This window comes from Telmatherina bonti, assembly GCF_933228915.1.
Source record: "Telmatherina bonti genome assembly, chromosome: 2".
Taxonomy (NCBI): domain Eukaryota; kingdom Metazoa; phylum Chordata; class Actinopteri; order Atheriniformes; family Telmatherinidae; genus Telmatherina; species Telmatherina bonti.
Genome location: NC_136620.1, coordinates 33,240,692 through 33,256,610, shown reverse-complemented (window position 1 = coordinate 33,256,610; position 15,919 = coordinate 33,240,692). Strand labels below are relative to the sequence as shown.

The 15,919-nt window shown below is 40.0% G+C and overlaps 1 protein-coding gene across 2 annotated transcripts in view; it reads right to left on the bottom strand.

The window, feature by feature from the left end:
- Window positions 1–9,908: 9,908 nt before the first annotated feature.
- Window positions 9,909–15,919, bottom strand: part of prpf18 (PRP18 pre-mRNA processing factor 18 homolog (yeast)) — an 8,366-nt gene continuing 2,355 nt past the window's right edge. For both annotated transcript variants that reach the window (XM_079255569.1, XM_079255570.1), the window contains 8 exons: window positions 13,099–13,200; window positions 12,896–13,009; window positions 12,571–12,717; window positions 12,273–12,341; window positions 11,904–12,044; window positions 11,740–11,811; window positions 11,510–11,665; window positions 9,909–10,516 (listed from right to left, as the gene is read on the bottom strand). In XM_079255569.1, coding sequence (XP_079111695.1) covers window positions 10,436–10,516; window positions 11,510–11,665; window positions 11,740–11,811; window positions 11,904–12,044; window positions 12,273–12,341; window positions 12,571–12,717; window positions 12,896–13,009; window positions 13,099–13,200 — 882 coding nt within the window. In that variant the 3' untranslated portion in view covers window positions 9,909–10,435. The remainder of the gene's footprint in view (window positions 10,517–11,509; window positions 11,666–11,739; window positions 11,812–11,903; window positions 12,045–12,272; window positions 12,342–12,570; window positions 12,718–12,895; window positions 13,010–13,098; window positions 13,201–15,919) is intronic.

The window sequence follows — 15,919 nt, the reverse complement described above, 5'->3', positions numbered from 1 at the left end:
ATACATATATATATACATATATATACATATATATATACATATATATACATATATATAATATAAATGAATAAGAACCAAAAAAAATCAATGTCCCAAGATTGCTGTATGACTTTGACTGAACTCTTTTCTTTGACAAGCATCTCCTTTCATTCTGCTTTCTCTCTGCTCAATTCTGCTCTTTTCAGCCCATACTTGCACAGTCGTCTGTTACCAAGTAACAGTGCATTTGAGTGCCACCCACATGGCAACAAGAAACATCATGTACAGTCTTGCGAGGTACCTGTGTGAAGTGCTACTACACAAGGCTGCAGGCAACACATGATCAGTCACTTGACATGAAAACTGAGTGACTTCAAATAAAATACTAACAGCCAAGTTGCTGCACAAGATGCCACAGTCTGAAGTAAACCATGGGGAGAAAAAAAAAATCAGCCTCCCATTTATTCACTGAAGTGTAAAAACAGATTACAGATGGCCTTTAAGCACGTGTGCACACACAAACACACACCACACCACCAAATATCAGAGGCTTCTTCACTCTCTTTTTCATTTCTTTACCTCAAGGCTTTTCTGGCTCATGAACAATCACACTCCAGTATGTCCACAGACATAAAAAACACACGCGAACCACAAATGGAGCCACACATTAAAACTCCAAGTCAGTCTGGAACAAATAAATCAGCAGGGCAGCTCTCTGATTTAACATGAAGACACAACTGCTTAGTCTTCACACTTATTGATCCTATTGACAGCTGCATGCAAAAAATAATAAATGCAACTCTGGTGCAGGGGAAGAAAGCTCTTACAGAGGAATTTGTAGTGTTTCTGAGGAAGCGAACCATCTTGGTGTCAGAGGCGGGGCAGACAAGGGCCATGTAGCGGTTTCTAAAGGTGCCATAGATCTTCAGGTGGAAACCAGGCTTGACTGTTTGGTTTCTGTTCTCGCGGAGGGCCTCCACTCCATAAGCAGACAGGTCAAAGTAGAGGCTGTGTGCTCGGATCTCAGGTGTTGGCACCTGAAGTAAGAAGAAAGAAAAAAGCTGTAGGATTCAATTGTTTCAGGTGGAACGAGTTTAAGGAATGTAATCTCATAAACTAAGAATAAAAGGTGATTAGTATGCATAGTCCTTTGTATGTCTGTGTGATAAAAAAAAAAAAAGAGAGACAAATAAAACCCCAGTTATTCTCCAGAGAGCTGATATCACTGTGAGTGAAGGTTAAAAATAACGTGAATCTTATTCAGCGGTTCAGCTTTGCAGTTGCGAACCATTTTCTCTTAAGACAAAAATTGATCAATTTTCTTTTCAGTGGCATAAAGCAGCCAAGAGGGATCGAAAGGCTTTTAATGCAGCCAATGGAGATGGTGAGAGCAGCAATGGAAGGAACAGTCAGGAGGACCAGGTCATATCCTGAGAGGAAAATTCAATTCAAATTCAGGAAGCAGCCAGAGAGAACAGTGGCCAATAAAAGGCAGCCACCAAAGAGGACGTGATATGAATGAATGGTTATGGTACCATAAAACAACAAGAGAGGCCACACTTGTGTTCACACATTAGCTTTGAAGCTTTTTACCTGTTTTTTTTTTTTTTTTTTTACTTCCAGCAAATCAATCCTCTGTGTCGTCAGCATACATAAACAATTATGAAATATTCTACGATATAAAGACGGAGCTTTCGTTCACATGAAACAATCTGAATGAGTCACAGATATCAGTGATTGGAAACGTCTCATGACCGGCACACGATCAGCAGACAACTGCTGTAAATAGCATTTATTGGCTTTTTGATTGTGCACCGGCAGAAATGTGATGTTTGTTGTTAAATTTGTTAAACGATGATTCTACATTAAATATGACTTCACATCCTAATCTGCAGCTAAAATAAATTATATGAAGGCAAGTTATTAATGAATTAATTTTAGGGCATTTTTAGAAGAGAATACACAGAGGAAGTGTTCCATATTCATCTAGTCGTTTGTTCATCTTTTCATCTCTAACACCACTGAGTCATAATGCAAGGAACCATCTGCTTACATAATGAAACAAGTAACCTTCCGGGCACCATGTGGAAAACACTGCAGCTGATGTTTTCATATCTAGATTCTTATTTAACAAGCAGAGAACAGATTAAGAGTCTGTCCAAAGGGCCTGGAAAGGATGACAAGCTTTACCGTCGCGATCGCCTGCCTCCATCATAACAACAGCTGTTCTTATCGAACTCAGTGACCAAACTGCAGCAGTTGACAATGCTGACATTGATGACATCCTACAGTCTGCTGAAATCTGGTGGTCTATATGAGCTGGATGTTGCGTTCAGGTGCTATCAGAAAGCACGAGCCACTGTTTGCTGAGATAATCTAGATAGGCAAACAAAGTCACCCTCATTGTACGGTCCTGTATTCTTTACACAAGCAGCACCCTGATGTGTGTTGACTCACAGTGCACATGGTAAAATACAGCATGTTTGCATATGTATCTAGTTTATCTCGGTCATGCTAATGAGTTTATGCTGTGAGGATTTAACTTCCTGTTTCATATAAACTGCTTTCTACAATGCAGATGTATGACTTTGCATGCTACTTCCACCAATAGAGTTGCAACCCATTGTTTTCTCCTGAAATTTATCTATTCATTCACTATCCTAACCGCTTAGTCCGATTAAGGGTCGTGGGGAAGCTGGAGCCTATCCCAGCAGTCTTTGGGCGAAAGGCAGGGTACATCCTGGAATTTGTATTTCTTTCTTTATTTGAAGGGATCCTAAAGTTCAGCATCTAATGAAGACATATTTTCAAGTATATTTGATTGATGTGTCTGCAAAAATGAGCAAATTTTCATTGTGAGTATGTGTCCAGACCTGTCTTTGGTCTAATCTCTCAGTGGTGGCGTTAGCTCCGTAAGCATGGCAGGACTCCACAGTGTAGTCTGAGCTGATGCCCAACACGGAGCAGGAGTCACCGCAGGAGCCGTCCGCCACCACAATCACACGAGGCCAGTCTTTGTGTGGAATCCGCTGCAGGTATTCCTCTGAGAACTTAAAAAAAAAAATAAAGAAAAGTATTCATTTAGGTTATGATGACAACAAATTCAGTATTTTTGTTTTATTCATATTTATTTATATGCTCCAGTTAGATTGGAAGATGTGATGAACTGTTTTCATTTTAGCATATAAAGTTTAGTTAGATGACTTACTCATTGTGTTGGTACCTGTCTGTTCATTCATTCATTATCCTAACCTAACCGCTTAATCCAATGAAGGGTTGTGGGTAAGCTGGAGCCTATCCCAGCCAGGTAACTATCTGTATCTGATTAATTTGATTGCTTTTTAAACTGATTCTTTATCTAATCTTTTATTCAAATAAAACACACAGCACATCCGAAGAAACTTGAACGAGATTATTTAAAGGACTGATTTTTTTTTTTTAAAGAAAAAATGTATTATCTTAAATAACTGGCTGAATGATAAGCTCTACAGGTGTAGCGCTGATATTTTTAATTTCAGTCACATTTTGCATTGCTGGAGCTCGACAAGAGGACATGAGCTCTTCTCCCAGGACCTATTAATCTACAGCAGGAAGCAAGTGGGCTGTAATGTAATATACCAGTATAAGCTATTTAAATGGGCTCCTTTGGCTGTGCCTGTCTTACAACAGAACATCTCTCTGAGAGATTTATTGCCGCGCTCTGGTGGATGCATCTCTGCCCCTCACCAGATTTTTGTCTGTGTCAAGAGAAAGAACAAACCAAATCAAGTTGGGGGGGGGCATCCTGACAGGCTAGAAAAGGAGAATAAAAGGGTTGTACAAGGGCTCTAAAGGCTCGCACCTTAACAGATATATGACTAATCCACTTACACCATAGAAACAGGAGAATTTGCATTCTCAGACCTTTGAAGCATTGTCAGGCTAGGAGGCTAAAAATGGACGTCATCAAGACGAAATGGCAAGATAGGCTGGTACTTTAAAAGAATATGTTTTTTCTGTGATCAAAGACCCAGCTGACCTTGTCTTCCATCTTCTGAAGGTTGCTGAGACATGGGGCCGAAGGGAGGGCAGCAGGTAAGAGGATTTGAAGTTGCCAGCTAAAGCCAGAGAGGAGTTCAGTCTGAGACTAAGACAGTGGATATTTTTTTCCTGTGTGTTGATATGCAATAAGAAATGTTCATGAAGCTCAAAAAAAAAGCTCATGAAGGAGACCCACCGTAACTCTCAACCTTAAAAAGGCAAATATAAAATCTTAGCTCTGGTTCAAGCCATGATACAAACATTCACAGGACATTTAATCATTGCTTGTGCAGTTAAAGCTTCTTACTGAGAAACGTAGGTTACTTCAATTATAAGGTCAAGCAAGAAGCAGTGGGGCTGTTACAGTGAGGGCAGCAATCATGACGTAACAATCCCTTTCATATATCAGGGATAAGTGTTGTTATTTTACCATCATGGGCTGATCAAACATGCGCTAAACTTAATATGCTACAAAATTAGGAGCCAGAACTAACAGCCGCATTTGGTTTGGGGGGGGGGGGGGGGGGGGGGGGGGGGGGGGGGGGGTGCCTGAAAGGTAATCCCCTGCGGACAAATAAATCCTTTGGAATCAAAATAGGATTACATTTAAAATCCATTTTATTTTCATGCTGTGGTGTGTTTGGGTGGGGATTTGTTTACTGTAATTCCATTATTTACTTTCCACTGACCTAAAAACTGTAGAGAGCGCTCTTTTCGTGTTTGAGGTCAGTTTATGTAACAGATTATTTCTACGGAGAAGCTGCTTTCAGTTTTGGCACTGCTGTTCTGTGTGAGGGAAATACTCAGAAGCTGTGTGAAGGGGCATCTCTACACAACGCCAGAAGTGAATGAGCATTTTCAGCCAGAGAAAGACTGGTGTAAGGCTGACAGTTCCCAAACAATTGACAATTAAACCACTTATGCTGGCAAGAAAATGGGTTCCTTCATGTCTTTCAAAGCACTTAAAGGCCGTGGATTGCAATATAAACTATGGAGAAAAAAAAAAACCTGACGGAAAAGTAACATTGTTTGTCAACCTCACTCAAGAACCTGAAGAAGCAGCACTTCCATGGTGACAGACATTTCGGTCACCATCAGTGCTGATGGAAAAGTACATACCAGTATCTTTAGGAGGATCGTGTTTGACAATAAGGGGAAATTGTTGGACAATTTAGGTGAAGTTGGTCTGTCTCTCCTTGTTCTAGAAGTCCTGGAGGGTCGCTATCCTGCAGGTTTTTGTTGTCTCCATGCTCCAACACACCTGACTGAAACTCAAAAATTGGTTGACAAGAAGCTGCTGGATCCATTTGATTTGAATCAGCGGTGTTGGTAGAGGGAAACAACAAAATCCTGCCAGATACCGGCCCTCCAGGACTGGAGTTTGACATCCCTCTTCTAGAAAGTCCTCATATAACACTTCACATTTGTAAATATTAGAGGAAAGTGGAGTTGCATAATGCAGATTTATTTCATAGAGAGATACCACTTGAAGTATGAACCGAAGTTTATATGTTTTGTACATCTGTAACTTGTGATGAGAGGTTACCTTGGTTCCCAGCTGCACTTTGACATCAACCCTTTGCTTCTTCTGCTCCAGGATGCTCAGCAGGTACTCCTGAAACACGCCTATCCTGGTGAAGAAATGCTCGTTGTGCCAGCAGCCCTCCATGTTATCAAAGTCCACCCCGAGTCCCAGAAGAAACTTAACGCTGCGGGGATCCAGAGCGATCTGCTGGGGTCTGCAGAGCAGGGCGGTCCGGTACCTCTCATCCAGCACCGTCAGTTTCAGCACCTTCCCGGAGCGGACAGCGACCAGCGCGGCTGTCAGCCCCACGGGTCCCGAACCCACGATCAGCACCGAGATCCTGGCCCTCCACTGCCTGTAGCTGTCCAGGCTGACTTTCAGCAGCACATACAGGGCCACGGCCACCAAAGTGCTGACAGCAGTGTCATAGGCGAGCGCGCGATACTTTTCCTCCGCGTCCTCCCCGGTTCCTCCAACTCCAGCGTTTTCAGACCGCAAGCCCTCCATACCGAAGGGGGGTTTTTATCTGCGTGCCAGGCGCAGTCAGGAGCTGGATCCCTCCCGTGTTATTCAAACGATCATCCTCTCATTGTTATTGTCAGGATCAGAGAAGCTGGTTTTGCGTCTCGCCACATGCGTCCTCTGCTCTCAGCTGCAAGTTGAGTCGGTGCAGCACGATTCCCTCCCTCTCCGACAGCAAGATGTGTGTCCGGAGAGCGTCAGCACAAAGCGCAGCCAGCCCACGCATAAACACGCACGGAATCAGAGCACCCGCACTTCCTAAAGTTGCTTCTTAACTCAGGTTTGATCCAACAGATGCTGAAGAGCAAGCTGCACAGGCTGGACTGGGAGCTTTGGGTCAAGCTGGGAGAGATTATTGTTACCATGAAACCAGTCTGTCTCTTAAACCCACGCAAACGTGAAAAAAAAAACTCAACCCTGAGATAAATACAAAGTATGCAGCAGATTCTCAGCAATAATGTTATTTAGTCTCAATAAGATTATGCAAAAAAAAAAAAAAAAAGTCCATGGAGAGAAGATGTAGGGGACTGGTCACATGTGCTGGACCCTCACGCAGGGCCGGATTAAAATTATACTGGCCCCTGGGCTCAGAGTGTTCCAGGGGGCCCCTTCCCCACCGCAACCATGAAAATTGTGAATTATACACTGTGAATTGACACTTCTAACATCTCTCGGGCTATGGTATCAATGGCAATACACTAGACACTGTGCTGTAACTATCTGGCTTTTATGTACATTTTGTTTCATGTCCAAACTGCTGGTGTTCGCCATATGTGGGCCCCAAGTGGGCGTGGCCCCCCTGGGCCTGTGTCCATAATGCCCATTGAATAATCCGGCCTTTGCCTCACATCCAGTGGTGTAGTGGTCCCTCATGAAGTGGGTATACTCTCAATTTTCAGCCCTTGTTTTAAAAACAGACAAAAAGTAGCCCAGAAAAACACCGTTTCAGAAAAAGTGACTTTTCTCTTTAGTTTATCCCAAAAACCCATCAGTATATTTGCTCTTTGTCACATCATTTTTGCTCTTTGGTTTCAGGAAGGAAGAATTCTGAAAGGACTAAACCAATACTGAAACATAGACTAATGAGAGACAGGCTCATAGACGTATACAAATACCTTTATTATGTCTATGTTCAGACTAAAGTTAACACAGCTGATGGCTAATTAACTGCACCAGTGTAGCACCAGTGTAGCACCAGTAACCTCAGCTGAGCTGCTGGGCGACGTAGGTACATGTGTATAGGGTGGGTGTTTGTATTTGTAAAAGCAGCGTCGCAGGAGGTTTAGAAATGGGTATATTCAATGTTGACTGAAAAAGGTGTGTGTACTCCGTATAACCTGGACTACACTGCTCACGTCCTTCTTCATCTGGTACCATCTGTATCAGAAATATTTCCATTTTATTTGATCAATTAAAGCATTGAGAACATCACTGTCTGCATCTAAAGCTGTGAGCTCAGTTTGCTTTCATTTACCTTCCATGTCCTCTCCTCTGTGAACATGAGCTACGAACACACTTCACCAGAGTCATAGCTCTTCATGAAAACATGCATTTTAGTAACCTTGCTGTGAATCATACTGTGCAGAAACATTTCCTCTTTTCTTTTTGTAAGAAGCCATCCAAACCAGTCTGGTCTGGAAGAATTTTGCATAATCACTGCAAGGACTAAAAATCAGGCCCTAAAATGACTGCAAATGAGCACCATTTGGTTCTTTTCTTGCACCTGGTCATGCTGAATGACTTCAATGCATAACAATATACTTTTATTATGTGCTGACCTTTATGCCCTGATAATAAAATGAACACTTGAGTAATGATTAGATAAATTTCCCCAAATCACTCTGCATATAAGCCAAAGTCTTTACAGGGCTACCCATGGCTCTGGCTGTAAAAGAATAGCACATTTACACTGCCAACGATCCAGAGATGAAGTAGGGGGGGAGAGAAAGACAAACAAAGAGCGAGAGAGGGAGAGACACGGTGTGACACACTACACCTCCACTGGTGATTAGTTTCCACCTTTCAACCTCAGGTGCCTGGCAACTGGTACTGTCCAGCCAGTTCACATGAAGAGATATGCAGCTCTGATTACAGCCCATAAAAATAAACAAATGAGACAAAAGAAACCTGCAATGTTCCAGATCTTAAACAGCAAACCAGGAAAACTATGATTAAAAGGATGATCTAATTTCATAAGAATAAGTTTACCTAACTAAACAGTCTTTAACTTAATGCAGAGTGATTTGGGGAAAAAAAAATGCTGAGAAGATTTTTTTCTTTTAGCAAACAGTGTAACAGCACAACAACCCTTCAATGTATGTGGAACTGGTTTGACTAAATCTCACCTGTTATTTCTTAACACTGTCCCTTAAAATTCATAAAGTAAAATAAATAAACATCTAACAGCCTTGCTTTGATTTCCACATTAGCATGCTAATATATGCTGTTGGAAAGGAACGGTGGAGATCATCCTTCCACCAAACCTGGGATTTGAAAGTGTTAATTTCACTGAGTGGATCTCTAACACGTCCTTCTCTGACAACTGAACAAAAGCAGCTCTAAGAGCAGGTTTTTTTTTTTTTATCAGCTCGCTTTCATCTTACAGCCAGTAATGAGGTTGCACACAGACCTGAGGTCATTAGACACCCCACCCTCTGCGTTGCAGTCAGCCTATTGCTTCGCAATCCTTTATAGAAGATGGCCAAGAGAAGAATGTGCCAACATGGATCAGAGCTGTAGGAGTTGACGAGTTAACATTTATGTTGGGAGTGAAAGGGCTTTAAAGCTCATCAAGTAATACTCTTCATAGTAAAAGAAAATGCAGTAAACCCACATGCAGCACAGATTAAAAAATAAACAACAAATTCACTCCACTGACAACTAATCTGTGTCCACCCTAAGCTGTCCTTCTGTACTTCCATCCCCCCACCTCTGCTTGTTATACAAGCCAAGCCTGACATGTTGTCCTTACTGGCCGCAGCGTCAGCAGGTGCTTTGCAACAATCATATTTATCTGCTTGAGTAACAGATCTTCTCACAAAAAAAAACAAAAAAACATGCAAGTTACATTCCTAAACGATTAAACAAATCTGGATTAAGTTTGCTCAAATTTTCTGTTATCCTCTAAAAGTATTTCCACTTCTGTACAAGCAGAGTGCAACTCACTCTTTTTTGTTTTAAAGCGAACTGCAAACACTTTCCTCCTGGCAAATGATTTCAGGGCCTTAGCAAACATCGCTGACAGTGACGCATAAGATTAAATTGGACAAAAGCCAAAGCAGTTCGCTTATTCTAACTCAAGGACAGGTGGAAAAGTCTCCGTGGGTGGATGGACTTACTGATCAGATACATTTATTTATTCTTGTCTGAAGCTTCTTCACTGTAACTGTTCAGACAAAACTCTCTTTACTGTGGTTTAGATTCGAACTCAGAGGAAAATCCTTCACAAGTTGATAATTTCTACACTGCCAACCTGCCCAGATGAGCCTCTGAACAGTGACGTGTTCAGAGCTGACGGACTGAAACTGGTGACGTGGGCTCAGGCAGCCAAGAACATACTATCACCACAAGGAGCAGAATAGATCACCATGGTTACACAGAGTAATAGGGTCAGTGTGACGTTGGATGTTACTGTTTTAACAAAACTACAAGAGGTTCTTTCAGCAATCAGTCGTTGCAAATCTGGTTTCTGCTTGAATAATTCTTTGGACTGCTGTCTAGTCATGCATGTAGAAAGGACACAGTTTCCTAAATTATCCTTTTGCATCAGAATAACTTGTGACTTGCAAATTCTTGGGTAACAGAGCCGGCAATAAAGAAAAATTACAGATACAGATTGTGGTGAGACTCCTTTATTGTCTCTGCAGACACAATTTTTTGTATGAAAAAGCAAATTATGGAGGCTAGAAATAACCCTTTTCGGCAGTCCAGCTGCAGATGAGTGAAAATCTTGGCAAAGGGGGAAAAAAAGAAAGATCACAAATGGTTTTTCTTGAATATAGTTTGGCAAATTACGTTCTTACCACAACACGAAACTAAGTGAAAACTTAAGACGGAGACTATTAAAGGATTATATTTTCATAATATTCCTTGGAGCAGCCATATACTTTTATGTTCTCAGAAGTCCCAAACATCTGTAAACAGGCTGAGCCCATTATTTATATAACAAGAAGCTTTACCAACGTCAAGTTTGGGTTTTTTTGTTCTCTTTCTGCACTTTTGGACAAAGACCCCTCAGTATTATGAGGATGAAGCTCATTTCCTGTCACAACCACTATTCTGTTATTTTAAAAAAAAAAACAAAAACTGAGCAGCAGTAAAAGAAAAGAAAAAAAATAATCCAAAATGACATTGTAATACAACGAACCAAAAGCTTTGCTCTCATGTCTGTTAAAGAGCGTTGTACTCCACACACTTTGATGGATCAGTTGGGAAGTGTTTCTGGCAGATGGTCATTAGCCTCTTCAAACCCTGTTGGGAAACAAATATTGAGGAAATTTAACTTAAAAATATTTTTAAAAAAATGCAAACTATAACTTTTTTTTGGTTCAGTTTGGGTAGATTTCATTATCTGTTGTTTAATTCATTGTGAGACTGTTTATAATTTATAAAGCACTTTCTGAAAGATTAAATAGATTAAATTTATTTATTTGTACTCATTTTTAATAGATATAAAATGTAAAATTATTATCCATATACAATATTTTTACAGTAGCTAATGAGATATGTAGCCCTGCTGAAAATTTGAACATGAAACTATTTTAAAAGAAATCATTTTCAACTATGAATTGTCACTAAAAATGGTCCAGTGTAAACATAAAACTGAAATGTGTCAGTAGGTGCGTTTCCATTACACATAGAATTGCGCAAAAACTAAATATCACAATATATATTTTTTAAATTAAAAACAAAAAAAAAACACTAATGGAAACACTTACATTTTGAACAAATAAATCCCAAATATTGTTAAATAGTTTTGAGGCTCTCATGTGGTGGTTCTTCATTCGTTTCATTATATAGATATATGTCGCAACAGTGTAATGGTAACACAATCCTTACATTTACGTGTCCCTGGATGTGACATGAGGCATTGCAACCAGTACATTTCTGGTAAAGATGACGCGGTGTGGAAGAAAAACAGTGAATTTTAGTTTTTAGAAAAGAAAATGAGGGATTCAAAAAAAACTGCAGCAAGTAGAAAACGCCAAAATAATGCTACATGGCTACCTTGTATACGCAGCAATTCTCACAAAACCTTGTCACCCAAATGAGATTTTACAAGAACTGCGAGTTATGCGCTAAAAACTGTTCAATGGAAACACCCATAAATCCCAATTGTTGTTTGTCAAAACTTACAAATATGACTTTTACTTTGTGAGAAAATGTAATGGGAACGCAGCTGGTCATGTCCAACAGCCTGACGTGAGGTAACACTTTTACAAGAAGGTCATCTCATCCACGCACCTGAATATATTTCCTCTGCGTCTCGTCATTGAGGACGTGAGCCACGTGTTTGGAGAAGATCTTTTCTCGTCCAGTACGGGCGTGGATACCCACCATAGTCACACCAATAGGCCAGGGAGCATTACCAATGGCCATCTGTAAATAGGCATCATTTGCCTGAAATGAAAGAACATTATTAAAGCATGCAGTGATACATTTTTAACCATGAAGGAGCCTAAATATTATCATACCTTAACATACTCCCTCTCCAACATAAACTTAATGATGTCCGTAATTGAATCTTTGATGTCAGCAGGTAAACTCTAAAAGAGACATGAAGAAACAGAAAGATAAACCTAATCCACTCCACACAAGACCATATCTACAGAGATTTTCACTTTATTTATAATGTTACCTTCTTCCTTAACTTCCTGAAGAGGGGCTTGAGGTAAGACTCAGTCTGAGAGTGTGTTGCGCTCGCCAACTTGCCCTGAACGCTGCGCTTCACGTGGTCTTCTCGGCTGTTTAGATCTTTGGCCCAAACGCCCAGAAGAAACTAACAAACACCAACAGAAAACATGACTTCAATTATTTATTTGTGACCGATACAGAACATATGAACATTCCTGAATTCCTGCGATATTATGTTTCCTGTTGCTGTAAAAATAGCTAAAATAATTCAATCATGAAATAAATCATGTGCAGAAAACGTAGCTTTGCTGTAATTCTTCTTGTCCAACAGCTCCCTCTAGGTGAAAAGTAAAGCAGGATTTTCTTGCCTTACCCTTAAAAATTTGTCGATAACATCCTGGTCTCCATTGTCGTCACCTGTTCCCAGGGTTTTCCCAAGAGCCTTGGGACAAAAATAAAACATTAACCATAACCTTGACTGACAAACTAATATAAATGACGTGGTTTGAACTGAAGTAATGATTCATTTCATTTATAGAAAACAAGTTGTTATCGCACAACCATCTCCAAAACTACGTGAATTTTATTAACAAAATAAAAAAATAGAAACAACCCATTGAGTAATAAAACTGTTTTCAACCCTCACTGATAAACATCATTGAGCGCTGTACCTCAAGCTCTTCTATGGTGGTGTTTTCTTCGTGTACTTTCAGATCGTGTTGTGTGTCCATCTCCCCCGGCTCTGTCCCACCAACAATCTCGTTCAGGTACTGTTGGTCGATCTTGTCCATAGCTGCTTTCAGGTCATTTCTTAAGCCCTAGATACAGAAAAACAGCAAATATCCTGATCAAAGTGTATCAACTTATCCCATTTTTTTCTTCAGCTTTAGGACATGAGACCACTCACATAAAAGGATCGCTTACATACGAGAGTGAGGTCTTTGTAGAGTAGAGGCCATATGTAATATGCACAACAAATACAACGCTAAGGCCTACCTTGTTTACTTCTGGAGTAAGAATTTCTATTTTCCTGAGTCTTTGGAAAGCATCATAATCAGACTCTCCAAATAATCGGATTGGTTCGCCTCGTTCTCGAAGTCTCCTTATAACCTGCATAAACAGCCAAAAAAACATGAAGCATGTTGTCTGCAAAGCAAAATTCTTTTTTGACATAATTCTGATCTAATTTAACGCCTCACCTCCTGACGGGACAGCGTCATTGGCAGCTTCTCTTCTGTTAGTTCCAGTTCCAACGCTGGATTAGCTGAGGTGGATGCTTCATCTTTGTCCTGCTGATCAATCTTCAAGAGAACACGGAAGAAACAGAAATATGCAAACATTACAGAAAGAACTGAATCAAGTTGGAGCACTTCTTTTTGTAAGAAACAAAACTCGTGTTGTTTATCAGATGATGCCACAGACTGAAGAAGATGTGCCACTCAAAAAGCCCTGTTTTCACCAAGGGGTCCGGAAGCACAGCGATTTCTTTTAATTGGATTGACAAAGTAAACGACACAGAAACAAAGGAAGAGAACAGCAGACAGACATTTGTGCTCTCTATTTAACAACAAAAAATACATGATATATTAAAACACGGTGCAAAAGAAATGCATACCGTCCTGCATGAAGCTGGACCCGTTGAGGGAAACAAGGCTAAAGGGACTAAACTGCACACACATACATACACACACACACACACACACACACATCTCGATCTTACCTGCATCTGTTCTGATCAGACAAGTCACAAAATCAATATAAAGAAATTAAATATTTAACTTTTTATACAACTTCGTAAACTAGCAGCAAATTTTGAAGACTTACTAAAATAGAAATTCAGTCATTTACAATATCTGCAAAATAATAATAAAAACTCAGTATGGTACAACATCATGCGTTCATGGAGGCATGCATCACAGCACTCTTAGATTGTGGATGAAGCAGCACAATCTAAAAGACCGGTTAGGAAAATGTGACAAAAAAAAGCCTTCCAATCCTGTTTGTTCTACTCAAACAAACAAATTCTTATGAAAAGACAAACTAATAAGTTTGGTGTTTTAAGCTCCCAGCAAACTTCAGCAGAAATGTGATTCTCCAAGGAGCAAATGTTAGAAGGCAGTGCAAACCAATGACACAAAACCACAGAGCACCTGCAGCGGCTCTACATATCAAGGTTTCTGTGATAAATAATTTGCAAAATAAAAAGCATCGCCTGATAAGAAAAAAATAAAATATTTTTTTCTGTTTGTTTATCAAATTTTAGCTCAGTATGCCATGCTAAACTCCACAGTGGTTGTGCCCCACTTTGGCTTTGATGCTTCCCTTCCTTGTTCATCTTCTGTGTTTTTCACATTTAAATAATCCAAAATTTACTCTTAATTGTAGTCATGAGAGATAGTGATACATTTAAAGAAATGGCTAGAGCTATAAATACTGATCACAGAGGGTTGGAAGCATGAGATTACTCAACCAATCATAGAATGAAATTAGGGCTGGGTGATACATCGAATATACTCTAGATATCGTGGCTAGTCCTCTGTGCGATATAGAAAATGCCTATATTCGTCATATTCGAGTATCCTGTTGTCACACAGTTGTTTTTAGCTGTGGGCGGGGTTTTCTCCCTCCTCCTCGACTCTGCACCGCTTTGCACAGAGAGTTAAAGCAAGCGCACCTAGTTACGTACATAACGTGAGGTACGTGCTACGTCATGAGAGGCAGCGTGTAGCCACTGTTGCCCACTTGGCGACTTTCTCGCTAAATCTGGCGACTTTTTTTTGTGAAAAGCGACTAGCAACAAATCTAGCGACTTTTACTGGAGTTATTAGAGACTTTCCTGGTGTTTTGGCGACTGACTTTAAAGCGCGTATTGTAAAGTTATTGTTTCGAACGAGAGTCTCTCCCCATCCTAAAGCACTCAGTCGCTCCGGCTGCAGCTGCAGTCAGTCAGAGGAGCAGAGAGGACACCTGCACGACTCCACCTACAGTCACAATGAACAGCCAAATCCGCCACTGATCCCGCTCTGGATTACAGAGTGGGACATAAATTGACGTAAAGTTTTTCACGTCACGCAAAAATAATTAATTATATTTGATTACATTCACAGCCTCTGTCACTTACTCACCTCATCCACTGTGTGTGACACAAGCATATTTATCTAGCTCGCCATGTCTCTAAATAGTACAGAAAGGAGTGGGAATCAAATCCTGAATTAAAAACTGTCTGAAGCGTTTATTGGAGACGATACGAGGACATTCTGCCTGTATTATAAGACTGATTTCTATGCTAAACTCTGCGATGAATAAAAATACACAACAACTCAAAAACGTATCCACAAAGCAAAGCCTTATAATAGTTCATCATTTGAAAAGTCCCCCCTAGAGCACCTTTTTTCATACGCTGCATTTATTACATCATGCAAAGGCACTTTATTTTGTTTTAAAATGACATGTTTCTGCCACTGCTTTAACTGTTCAATAAATGCGGTTTTGATCAGTTTGCTTCGTTACAATTTCATCCTTTTGGCATGAATGTTTAAAATCAGCATATCTTAATGCATTACGAACAATTATGTTTTAATGGAGACACAAAATCATCTTACTGATGTGATTGTATGCACCAAAGCATTAATTCAAGGCTAAGGTAAATATCGAGATATATATCGTATATCGTGACATGCCATAAAAATATCGGGATATTACTAAAAGGTCATATCGCCCAGCCCTAAATGAAATGTAAAAAAATAATACAATTTTATGTTTGTGGCTTCAACCTTGAAGAAAAATCATTTTTGGGTCACTGTAAAACATAACTAACTCATTTTTTCTATGAGACAATATGTAGACAGATACAATTATAACACTACAGAATGATGTTACTTTTTTCAGCCATCTAATATCTATTTGATCGTTTATGACAACTCTTATCTGCGAAATAAAGTTGTTTTCACTAAGTTGTTTTTTCTTTTGTCCACCAAAACCTAAATCAGTCAAATTTCAGAGGATTGTGGATGCCAAGGA